Source organism: Lygodium microphyllum, chromosome 12, assembly GCF_053477565.2.
Source record: "Lygodium microphyllum isolate KBCC chromosome 12, Lygodium_microphyllum_v1.1.10, whole genome shotgun sequence".
NCBI lineage: Eukaryota > Viridiplantae > Streptophyta > Polypodiopsida > Schizaeales > Lygodiaceae > Lygodium > Lygodium microphyllum.
The window spans coordinates 93,386,220-93,398,489 of record NC_141146.1 but is presented as its reverse complement, the minus strand read 5'-3'; the positions used below and the strand labels follow the sequence as shown (position 1 = coordinate 93,398,489).

Below are 12,270 nucleotides of genomic sequence, written 5' to 3'. Positions count from 1 at the left end.
CTATATGGAGGGTATGGTTTGATTTAGAATCTTCAAAAATAAATAAATAGATAACCTTCCAACTTTCCATCCACTTAATTCACTTCAGGTTGTTTGGATGTTAGTAGGACAATCAACATGAATAACATAGTATATGCCTTCACATGTCTAATCTCTTTCACACGAGTGTCTTGCATCATACACTGAAGATGGGTCCTAAATTTGATTCAAATTAAGCATGAATCAATCTCTCCTGTTGAAGTTTAGAGAATGCATGGCTAATGTGAGCATAGCAGCCTGAAATACTAAGAATTGTTGCCATGCTTCATTACTTTGATCCATATTCATTAAGCATTAGTGGACTTTTTGTTTTTAAAGGTGACTCTTGCTCAAGTTTAAGAATTTGTAATAGCATCTTTATTGATATTAAAAATTATTTTATTACCAAGTGTAACATACCTACCTAATGAACATCGATAACACGTATTTTAGTAGCCCATTAAGAAGTGATCAAGACTACCACCACTAGAAACTTATTAGAATAGCCAACCATCATAATCTTGAGCTACTTGACTCTACCTCGTAGGGGAAACTTTGCCTTAACCCCACAAGGATTGACCTAAAACAAGAACCTAAGTTATATGCTATAGTCTTCTATCAACCATCTAGCATAAGCTTTGAGGTGACTACATTGATATCAACCCTCAAGTCAAAGCAAACCATTGCCACACTTGGTTCAAAGAATGTGAGAAACGAGGGGGAGCAATGTGCACCAACCCCTCTACCCATAAGGTAAAGTCTCAACCATGACCCCTTAAAACGACATTGGTTGGGTTCTAATCTTGACATGCTAGCATAGTCAATGTTTCCTAGACTTGCCTAACCAATGCTTGAATTATGATGGAAGCCTCACGGTGAATTGAGACCACCTTGCCTTTGGCAAGCCTCATCGGGGATATAGCTACCCGCTTTTCTCTAAGATTTTCTTTAGTTTACTAATTAGTTTTAGCACAATTTAATTTGACATATATCTATCGGCTTCCTTCATTAGCCCTTTTAAAAACAATGTTCCTTCATGTAAACTATGCAAGTACACAAATACAATTTCAAAGAGTCTTTTGGAAACAATGGCAAGTAGTATATTCATTCGCACCTTCTCTAAGGCACGCGGGCATTCTATCCCTTACAACGGGACTTGTATCTAAAGTACCTAAATACTCGTGCATGAGCACAATCCACCAATCCACCCTTATCTAATATTAGGGCCTTTTGGGAAGACCACATCTCAGGCTTACAGCGGTTACCTCGACACCCAAAGAATTTATAGCCAAAGCCCCCTTGGCACCCTTGTCACCTCCCAGCTTAACGTCCTCTCTATGGAGAGACTTGTTACATCCAAGGCTAGTCCCAGCACCCATTGTGGACAAATCTAGCCCCTTGGTGAAGGGCTCCGCACTAGTCTTGGGAGAGACCTATGGTGTATCCAAGAATTCACCCATGAGGGCACAATATCTCTTTCTAAAAATCCATAAGCAAGGCGATCAATCTATTGTCAACTAGGAAATCATCCTTTTCTAAGCAACAAGTATATCTTAAGACATTTCATCAAACCAAAGTATTTTCTTTTGAATATCCCATGAAAGAAGGTACAATCCATGGCTTATTTCTCTTTAGAGTGCAATCATATAAAGTGATACATGATAATTTCCGTAGTGCTTTAGGGCACAATACTTCACAACCATCTTCATATTTTTCAAAGGTCATAAGCTTTTTTCCTAGATGATATAACATTTTAGCATGCAACAATTTAACATGCATGAGTAGGGAGTCTATCTTTACTCTTAGTAGTTTTGTCCTTTAAGAGATAATCATGACTAGTTTATAATGAACAATTCATCTCCATATCCTAAGGTCGTTATAAGTTACAATTCTAGTTTGAATGCACAATAATTTAAGGGTATTCAAGGTCCTTGTTTGCATGGACAAAAACTACTCTTTTCCCTTGATTGTTGCAAGTAGTAGAAATAGCCAACTAGACATAAACTAATCAATCAATCAATTTATTTAATCAGAATCCCTCTTAATCTATCCAAAGGCATGTGAATAGAAGTTGGTGCAGATGGGACCTCGTTCACACATGCAACCTCTTGTCCCACTTTAACTCTCCACTACTTTGGGGCCATCATATCCAGTGAACTTCTTCTAGCATGTCTTTGCTCTCTTCCTTCTTAGACCCTTATGGCACCTTTGAATTTGTATGTCTTGAAGTAAAATTGGGCAAGGTAAATGGGATACATAGAGCCTTGGCAAAGCAAGGGAGTGTTTAGGTTGGCAGGAGGAAAGGATGATTTGAATGTTATCTCTCTCGATTCCCCTCTTCTTACTATCTCTCTTCTCTCTCTCTTTCTACCTCCCTCTTTTCTAATTATTATCTCTTTAACTCCCTCTCTCTCACTACCTCACACTCTAACTCCTCCTCTGTCTCATCACGCTCTTACTACCTCTTCTCTCTCACTCTCTATCTTCTTATATTTCTCACTATCTCTTCTCTCTCTACCTCTCCTCTATCTCTCCCTCCCTCCCTCTCTCTCTCTCACTATCTTCTCTCTCTCTCTCTCTCTCTCTCTCTCTCTCTCTCTCTCTCTCTCTCTCTCTCTCTCTCTCTCTATGTGCTTCTAGAAACCCTCTCGGTTTGTCAGCCCACAAGACCATCACCCATCACTAGCTTAAGCTTATATGGCCCTCCAATTAAGGCTAGGTTCAGATGAGCAGCGCGACATAGATATATCAAAGGGGCATGGTTGTGATGTGGCATCCCCCAAATGGTTGAGACTTCCCTCCTCTTTTTGTGCTAAACCCACCCTCTTTTTATCGACCCCTCCCCCTCAAAAGAGCCTTGGCACTAAGAATAAACCTCTCTTTACCTTCTTGTAGTACATTGTGCCTTTGGCTTCACTATTCACACAAAGGAGGCAAAAGGTTGGTCAAGGTTTGCAATGATGCGAACCTAGCCTAACTCCAACATTGGCAACCTTTATGAGACCGTGTGCCAATTCTAATCCATGATCAGCCTTGATCTCCTTTGCACTGATTTAGTGATGGCTTTGCAATCGTGTGATGGCGTGAGATGATGACCATGAGGTGATGATAGTGATGATGCCTAACTCAATGATGTTGATGATGGCACTTGTTTTATTTCTCTTTAAAATTTTGATTTTAAGCCTCATTATAGCTATTAAGTCCCCCTTGTTGATGATTAATCGTAAAACATGATGCAACTTGTCAAAAGAATGTGAAACTCAAGTCAAAAATCCTAAGAATTTCATTAGACAAACCACTTGGGTGTATAGACCCAAGAAAATTGAAAACCCCCATAACAAAGTATTAGTCCCATGCATGCCAAAAGGATCCCATCCCAACAACTATTGTGTATAGGTCAAATCTCCAACCAAACTAAGAACCACTCCACATAATTGTTAAAATAATTAGTGAAGCCACAAACTTGACTAAAATACACAATCAGAGGACCTAATCGAGGCCATACTAATTGGTTGAGTTTCAAGTTTCAATTGATCCCAAACTAGCATCATGAGAGTATAATTGCCATAGCTAGTTCGAAACTAGATACCGCGTGATGGTCAATCTATCAAATGGACGTTGGAGACACTTGCTAGATCGTATGAGGTGATCAATTATAGATTACAAAAGAGTAGATGATTGAAATTGTCTTCCACTAGAAAACCACATGGGAGGACCATGAGCACATCTTCTACAAAAGTAGAGTGGTAATGCTTTGAATCATGAGGAGATGGATGTAGACATGGTGCAATAGTAGATTGTGGCATCTTCAATGGAGTCTAGTTTGAATGGGTATCAAAGGAGGACATATTTGGATGTATTTTAACTCTATTGACCTTGAATATTGTTTCTCTTCTATTGTTCAGTGCTTTAAAAAATGCCCATGTTATGGTCTAAAGGAACCTCAATCTTGTAATTGGTTTGTGCAATGGTACTTGACTAGTGTGTGGATAGTTCCATGAAAATTTGTTGGAAGCCAAAATTATTACTGGAACAAATATTGGTGATGTAGTTTATATTTCCAAAATCACTTTTGTTCCCACGTTAGTAGGTCTACATTCATTATGAGAAAAAGACAATTTCCCATTCGATTAGCATTTGCTATAACTATCAATAAGTCACAAGGGCAAACTTTGAGCTTATATAGAAGAAAGGTAGTGATAACTAATGGTGCCTCTATTAAAGGTTCTACGCTTTCATATGAGAGATGTGCCATAAAGACACCCATACTCACTGATAGTTATAGTGGAGCATTTTTTTTGTTGTGTTTATCTCATTTTTTTTGTTGTGTTTATCTGTTAACAATTGCAATGCAATTATGCTATCACATTTGCAGTTTATTGTGAATCCTTGAAATGTGAATTATTATCTTTTGAACTATTTGAGTATTATGAAGTGAGGTTAAATGACTATTGAGTTTACAGACTTGGGTGGTAGTGAAGAGAAGAATCATATATGTATGCACATTGAAAAACACAGACATGAATGCATTAATGCATGTGATAGCATGGGAGTCACTTACCTTTGCTCACAAAAGTGCAAAGCGAGTGGGGTGTAATCTCGCAAGCTATGCGAGTTTGTAAATTGTGCAAAGTGAGTGAGGTATAATCTCGTGGGCTATGCGAGTCTGTAAATTGCGCAAAGCATGTGATGTATAATCTCATGAGCTATGTGAGTTTGTGAACTGCACAATGGGCGACTAGTGGTGGGCATGGTCGGGTCAAGCGTGTTTGCATTTGAGTTCAAGTGATTAATGGCTTCGAAGGTCAAGATCAAGGTTGGGAAGGTTGAAATTTGAAGTTCAAAGTAGATTCTAATAGAAAAGGGAAGGCCCTACCTAGGCTAGAAGAAGGGGTTTGGCTTCAAAGGTTTTTGTCTAAGGCTTTCTTCTTGCAAGTTCTTGGTACTTCTTTATCGATAACCTAGGCTACCGTGAAGTGAAAACTGAACAGGCTCAGAGAGAGAGAGGAAAAAAAAGACGCAGAGAGAAGCTACGAGAGATCGTAACGACGACGACCAGCCAGGACAGCGCAGGCAGGAGGACGAAGGAGCGCAGGTGGAGGGTCTCTTGAAACATGTACCCCAGAGAAGCAGCAGGGCCAGCTACAGCAACCACTACTGCAACGGCAACTGCCACTCCCGCACCCGCACCCGCACCCGCACCCGCACCCGCACCAGCGCCTGTGCCAGGGTATGCCTATTACCTCCTTTTCCTCTGCTTTACCATAGACCAAGATTGATTAGCAGCTCTAAGAAGCTTACACAGAAAAATTCTATCTTCCTGAGTCAGTTTTACTCAGAGCGCTCACCAAATCACACCAAAATCCTGAAATTTCAGGTCCTTACTGACGATCTTGTAGGCTTTTTGCCAAATTTGTATAGCCGGCACTGCTCGTTATCGAAGGTTTTAGACCTGCCTTACAGTATGCTTCCAAAATCACACCAAAACCCTAGAATTTCAAGTTCTTATCAATAGTATTTAGGTCTTTTGCGGCTCGTTATTGGAAGTTTTAGGCCTGCCTCACCTTTGAAGGCTTTAAAGAAAACCTTTTACGGTACACTGAACCCTTTGTTTGCCACACGACACTTGGTGGACTAACAGAGAATCTGTCTGTCTTTGCAATAACGATAGTCTGTTTAGAAGTTGCATCAGGTGTGGAGAAGAAAGTGTAGGTTTTTACCCCTCAGGGGTTTGCCTGTCAGGTTAAACGCTCCAGAACATTACTATCTAGGGGCCTCTTTGTCAGGGTTGATGTAGATGAGCCAGATGGAGTCATAGATTATGCTCAATTGAGACTGCAATTGGTTGTGGAGTTTGTAACGATGTGAGAAAAGTGTAGGCTCTTACTTTTCAGGGGCCTGCCTGTCAGGTAAAACCCTCTCCAACATTTCTTTCTAGGGGTCTCTTTACTAGTGTTGATGTAGATGAGCCAGATGGACTCATTGATCGTGCTCAATTGAGATTGCAATTTGTATGCTCTATTGTGACTGAAAACTTCTTTGGTACTCTCGAAAATGCTGTTAGGCAGAAGGTATTGGTTAAGCTTTGTTGCCTGTTGGATATTTTGTTGTGACTTGAAGGTTAAGTTCAGTCAGCCGCCTTACACCACTCTCACATGGCAGTCTAGCAGATTTGACCCATCCTTAGACAATTTGTGTACAGATAAGGTAGTGACAAACTATAGATATGCTACAATAGGAGATTTATTGGTGGCAGTTCCTTGCAGACTCCAGTCAGCAGTTTCTTCTGCACATTTTTATGAGTGAACATCACATGTGTCAATGTCACCTCTGTGCAGGTTATGGAGTTTAGACCTTCTTAGCACCCATGATTGGATATCTCAGGTTTTGACAGTTTGTAGATGTGCCTCTTACAGATTGACATGTATCTACAGATGCTGTGCATTTGAATTGCATCAGTAGCTGCGAGCTTGTTGACTCTAGGCACTGGTTTATTCTTTAAATTTTCACTTCTGAGTTACGTCTTCACTTGTGCCTGTTGAAATTCTCCAATAGACATTTGCGGCACAGATGATAAGATGCTCAACAAAGGTTCAGTTAATTTGCATCAGCAGAAGATAAATGAGTAGGAATGGTCTCTTTGTGAGTTTCTCAAATCAATGAAGAATTCCAATTTAAATGTTCATTGTTAAGGTTGAGGAACTTGAACTCTGGATTAGGAGAGTGAGGCTCAAGGTAATGGACTGATGAGGTGGTTGTTTGATCTGTGAAGGAGCAATTACAGCGATGGAACAGATGGCTACGAGGTTAAGAGGCAACGACTTCTTCATGGTAGTGCAGAAGGTGGCAGTGCTGCACCAACCTTGAGCATGCATGGCTCCTACTATTATCCCAACTCTGCCTCAACTACATCATCCCTGGGTTCAAGTTTGAACCCGTATGTATCCAATAGCAACTATCCTCCTGTCTCTTCGAAGCTGTCATCTAACCTCTTGTCTTTCTCAAACAGCAATTTCCCATCATCTGTATCCTCTGTTTTTTTCCAGTCTGTACCCTCCAGTGGTTTCTCATCATCCCATTCTGCCAGTGGTTTTTCATCTGCTAGTAGTTTCCCGTCGTCACATCCTGGCTTCCTGACATCCCACTCTGCCAGTGGTTTCCCGACATCCCACTCTGCCAGCGGTTTCCCAACACCCCAATCCACTAGTGGTTTTCCAACATCCTATTCTGCCAGTGGCTATGCATCATCCCATTCTGCCAGTGGCCTTGCATCGTCCCATTCTGCCAGTGGGTACACATCATCCCTTCCGGCTGCAAGTGGTTACCCTGGTGGTCCCTTGTCATCCCATTCTGCCAGTGGTCTCTCATCATCCCATGGTGCCAGTGCTTTGTCATCGCAATCCGCCAGTGGTCTCTCATCATCTCATTCTGCAAGTGGTTTCTCATCATCTTTATATTCAAGCAAGAGCTTCTTCCTCCCAGCTTCTCCTCCCCATCCTCCTGCCAACAGTAACATTCCCCAGAGCCAGAATTCCTCCTCTTTCCTTACTGGCTCTCCTCCTCCGCCTTTTGATCACCATTTCAGTCCCTTCATGCCTCTTGATTATCAATCATTGGAGTCCCTTCTTTTCAGAGGACCAAGATTCCCTTTCTTTGGACAGGCTAGGTCTTTTCCTGTGGTACGCCTACGGGGTTTGCCATTCAACTGCACCGAAGTTGATATCTACGAGTTCTTTGCAGGGCTGGATGTGGTAGACGTGCTGCTTACACATAAGCAGGGTCGCTTTTCTGGGGAAGCTTATTGCGTCTTTAGCACACCAATACAGGTTGATTTTGCCCTTCAAAGAAACAAGAAGAATATAGGGCAGCGTTACATAGAAGTCTTCCGCAGCAAGAAGCAGGACTATTACTCTGCAATAGCTGCTGAAGTTACAGAGAGCAGTACACAGTCAGTGGGAGAGTTCCCAACATCTCTACTTCCCCCCAAACCGTCTTCTGACAAGGACAAACTACCACACACTGGTGTCCTAAAGCTTAGAGGTCTTCCTTTTTCGGCTTCCAAGCGAGATATAAAGGAGTTTTTCAAGGGGTATGACTTAAAAGATGAAGCAATCACTTTTGTTGTACATTCAGATGGTCGTGCCACTGGAGAAGCATTTGTTGAGTTTGAAGGACCAAATGAATCCAAGCATGCCATGTGCAGAGATAAAATGATGCTTGGAAGTCGATATGTGGAGCTTTTTCCCTCTACACATGAGGAAGCAGTGAAGGCCGCTGCCCGCCAGAAGAATTCGAATTCACAGTAGATGACAACAGGAAGTAATAGCAAACTTCATAAGTTTTCCTCTTCCCTGGCTCCATCAGGTTACAAGAGAGCTGTTTTGGGAGTAGCAAATGTTTAACAATGTATGCGACCGACATTTAGCAGCATTTGTTGAGCTACATTGAGGGTCACTGCCATGGAGAGAGTACCATCAGAGCTTTTCAGAGTTCTTTTTTGAAGATCGATGAATTACAAAGCTTTACTGTGGCTGTGATATTAAAGTCTAAAGGAAGGGGCAACAAAGCCTCTCGGATCGATTCATTGCAAAGCTGTGCTGTGACTGTGATGTGTTTGGACTGGAGCCACACATTACAAATTTCAGGTTTGCAGTTGTTAGTCTATGTTGTTTGTTAAATTCTCTCCTCATAATGAGACATGGAGGCCGAACATTCTCACAACAAGGTATGCTGATTTCCAAAGCAACTTATTTTTCAGAAGGCTGCCTGCTTTTATGGTGTTGTGGGCGTCTTGGGAACACTTCTGTGATGTTAATTTAATTGTGTTTAGTCTTGTCTCAACAGTGGTGAAGTCTTTTGTTTTCAGGATGTTTATGCAAGTTGTGATACAGTTTGCCCTTGCGAAGGACTTTTCAGGATGGAATGTTTGGCACAATCTTTGTTTGCTGCCAGATGTGCTGTTTGCAGCTTTACAACTGTGCAAGCATTACTCTACAAATGTGCAAACGTACTAGTTTGACACACGTGTGCAATGTGAGTGATATGGTTGATGTGAAGTTTGGCAAAAATCACAATGCAAAAGCAAAAGTCCTTGGCCTGCTCTTGTGCCATGATTCAATTTGTGCTCACCTTGTGTGTACAGTCTGATTTTCGTACATTATTAACTATTTTATTATGGTCATGGCATTAATGTGAAGTTTTGTGTCATTTTATCTATCATGATTATGACTAGTCTGGTGACTTGAGAATCATAAAATTATCAATGTTTAACATTACTTATGTTTGTTGAAGAGTGCTTTTGTTGATCATTAGTCCTACTTTCAGCATTGTACAATTTGAGTTCAGATTGCAAGGTTAAGTTTTGTGTTTTCCTTCACTTTTCCCATGTACACATAATGGATATAAGACTTTGAGTGCTTTAAGGAATCGTGGCTGCACTAATCTATATGCCTCATCTAGAGGATCAACTCTTAGGCCCCTACATGAAACGGTAACTGAAGATGGGGTCCCACATGAGATTTCCAATTGGTGCGAGATGCTTCAACAGCATGAATGTACATTAAAACTAATTGTATTGTTGGATTAGACTATTATACTTCTATTTTGGTGGGTCAAAGGTATGCAATATATTCTTTGAAGATCACTCATTAATATATAAGTCTATCACATGGATTCAATCAAAGGGATTTTGAAAATCCATTTTTTAGACATTTTAAAAGTATAGAACTGAATCATTTGATGGGTATATTCATTGGTTGAATAGAAAAAGGGTGTTTTCTATTCATGATAAATTTATAGGTGAGGGGTTTTTAATTTAGGCCTTAGATGCTCATGATGTTAAGGGTTTATACATTGAATCATTTGTAAATGTATTTATGATATTCATTCTGTTCTCTATGTATCAAATGGTCTTCGGCTATGATTTAAGCAATGCTTTGAAGGTTCTTTTTACTTATCTGATTTTTGTACTCTATGTTTTGTTCTTTGGGTTGTCACTTGGTTTGCTCTGGCATTTCATAGACCTCTTGAAAGCCACAATCATGATAATATCTCTTACCTCACATTGAAAGTGAGGTGATTATGTTGAGTAGTGTAATGTAGAAAGTATAAAGTAATGGAGAGTTTTATGGGGTTAAAGTAATTATGAAACCACAAGGTTTGAATCAATTTATTTACATGTGAAAATATAGTATTAAATAATAATAATAATGTCTCACTTACAATTATGAGGTGTTACTTAAGTAAAGTTGCTAACCTAGTAAGATCTTCATTGTCTAACTTTTCAACTATACAAGCATTAAACTAAAACCACCAGCTTTTATACTTATTCTATGCTTACATACTTCCTATTTGTCGAACATGAGCTTGTTTTGGACTCCCAAATTTGGTGGTGTTAAATTGTCAAGGGTGTGATGGTGGATCAACATAATTTTCCTTTCTCACATTCTCTCTACAAAATGTGTAGATCTAAGCTTGCCTTGCCAAAAGTGGATGCCCCAATGTAGGGAAAGAAACTCCTCCAAATGGTATTTGCCTAGGACACATCCCAAGTTATGTGCTCCATTGTCTTGGACTCTTCATAGTGGCATCTTCCATTGGTGAGTCGCCCTTGGATCAACTTGTTGGCAGTTGCAGTAGTGATAACCTTCTATGCAAACACCCTATCTTGTAGGACATCTTTATTGCTTGTACTCTTGTAAAGATATTAGTGAATCACTTCTTGAGAAGATCCATGTTCCAAGGTTGTTTTACACTATCCCCCATAGAATTTGCAGCCCTTAGTAATGAATGGACTTCTCTCTACTTTGATCTAGTAGTCCCCCCCACCACATTAGGACTTTCTTTGGCCACATATTTTAATGCTAGAATGGACTTTGAAATATCATGGGTAATGAATCCCTTGGAGTATACATGGCATTGCCATAAACATCTGCATATTGCTTGGCTTTAAAGATTTCTCTTGACCAAGGATAAAGCCTTCTTGTCTAGGCCATGCATAAGAGGGTTAAAAGGCACGTGACCAAAAGACACCTTCAAGTGATAGCCTTGGGCTCATCTAGTTAAGAGCTCTTTGACAAGACCTTTCTCTGTGGGGATGAGTTTTGATAGAACCTTGAGCACCCATCTCATAGATGGCTCGAGATAAAAGGACCTCATAACTCTTGTGATCCCATTTATCATGAAATCCTTTATTCTTAGTAAATAAGGCTTCCTCAAGTAAAACAAGCCATGGAATGCTTTGCTCCCAATATCTTTTAAGCAACTTTGTTCAAATTGCATTCGCTTTTGTTTTCAATGTTAATTAGTTGCAAACCCTCTTAAAGATTGCACTTGACATGTTCCATGCCAATGGGAGCCAGATGCCTTGATTTGCCAAATTTGCCCACAAAAGTTTGGTAGGGAGCAAATCATAGCTCTTTTGTAGTTTTTGATTTCAATGCATAAAAGAGAGGCAAAGTTTTTATTAACTTTTAGTTTGACGTGAAGGGGCCATGCATTATGTTCCTTAACTTCACCAACACCCAATTAGTTTTACTCAAGCTACTAGCTTGCAACCCCATGGAGAATCCAAGACATAAAAATGGATCCTTTGCCAACCAAGATCTTGCAAGGATCTTGAGTGGTGATAATGAAGCAAGATTCCTAGAAGTTAATACAAAAGCATGTTGCTTTTTCATAGATCCAAAGGATTTACATGGCATTTTCTAAAATTCCCCTTACTTGCACCCCTCATCATGAGGCGATCATTCGTGAACCCTTAGCTAGTAAGTTCCTTCCCTTTATATTGAATGCCTTCTAACTTGTCTTCTTGCATCATTTCCTCCATTGATCAACAAAGTGGATGAGTAGCTGAAACAAACATCAAAGGACTTGATGGATATTCTTGCCTAATCTCTCTAAGCACATTCAAAGGCTGGACTAAGGAGCCATTCAAAGAGGCGAAGGCTTGGGTATTTTCTACAAGGACCCACAAAAGATTGGCAATTTGATCAATAAACCCCATCTTGATCATCATCCTTTGTAAATAATCCCAATTAACCTGTCAAAACCCTTGAGTTCCATTGATGCCATTATCACATTGTGTGTATTGTCTAAAGCATTCCTCCCTATCATGAAACCATATTGATCAGGGTTAATGCATTTTTGCATAATTGGAACCAATCTTATTGCTAAAGCTTTGCCAAAAATCTTGTACAACACCCCCATTAAGGAGATTTGCCTCCATTGGTTCAATTGAGTACAATCCTCCTT

At 40.1% G+C, this 12,270-nt stretch overlaps 1 protein-coding gene across 1 annotated transcript; it reads left to right on the top strand.

Moving 5' to 3' along the window:
• The first annotated feature begins 4,931 nt into the window (after positions 1 to 4,931).
• On the top strand, positions 4,932 to 9,235 carry LOC148028043 (uncharacterized). The gene is made up of 2 exons (XM_087689735.1): positions 4,932 to 5,248; positions 6,791 to 9,235. The coding sequence occupies exons 1-2, from the start codon at positions 5,133 to 5,135 to the stop codon at positions 8,322 to 8,324; spliced, it is 1,650 nt and encodes a 549-aa protein (XP_087545861.1). The 5' UTR covers positions 4,932 to 5,132; the 3' UTR covers positions 8,325 to 9,235.
• The last annotated feature ends 3,035 nt before the right edge of the window (positions 9,236 to 12,270 follow it).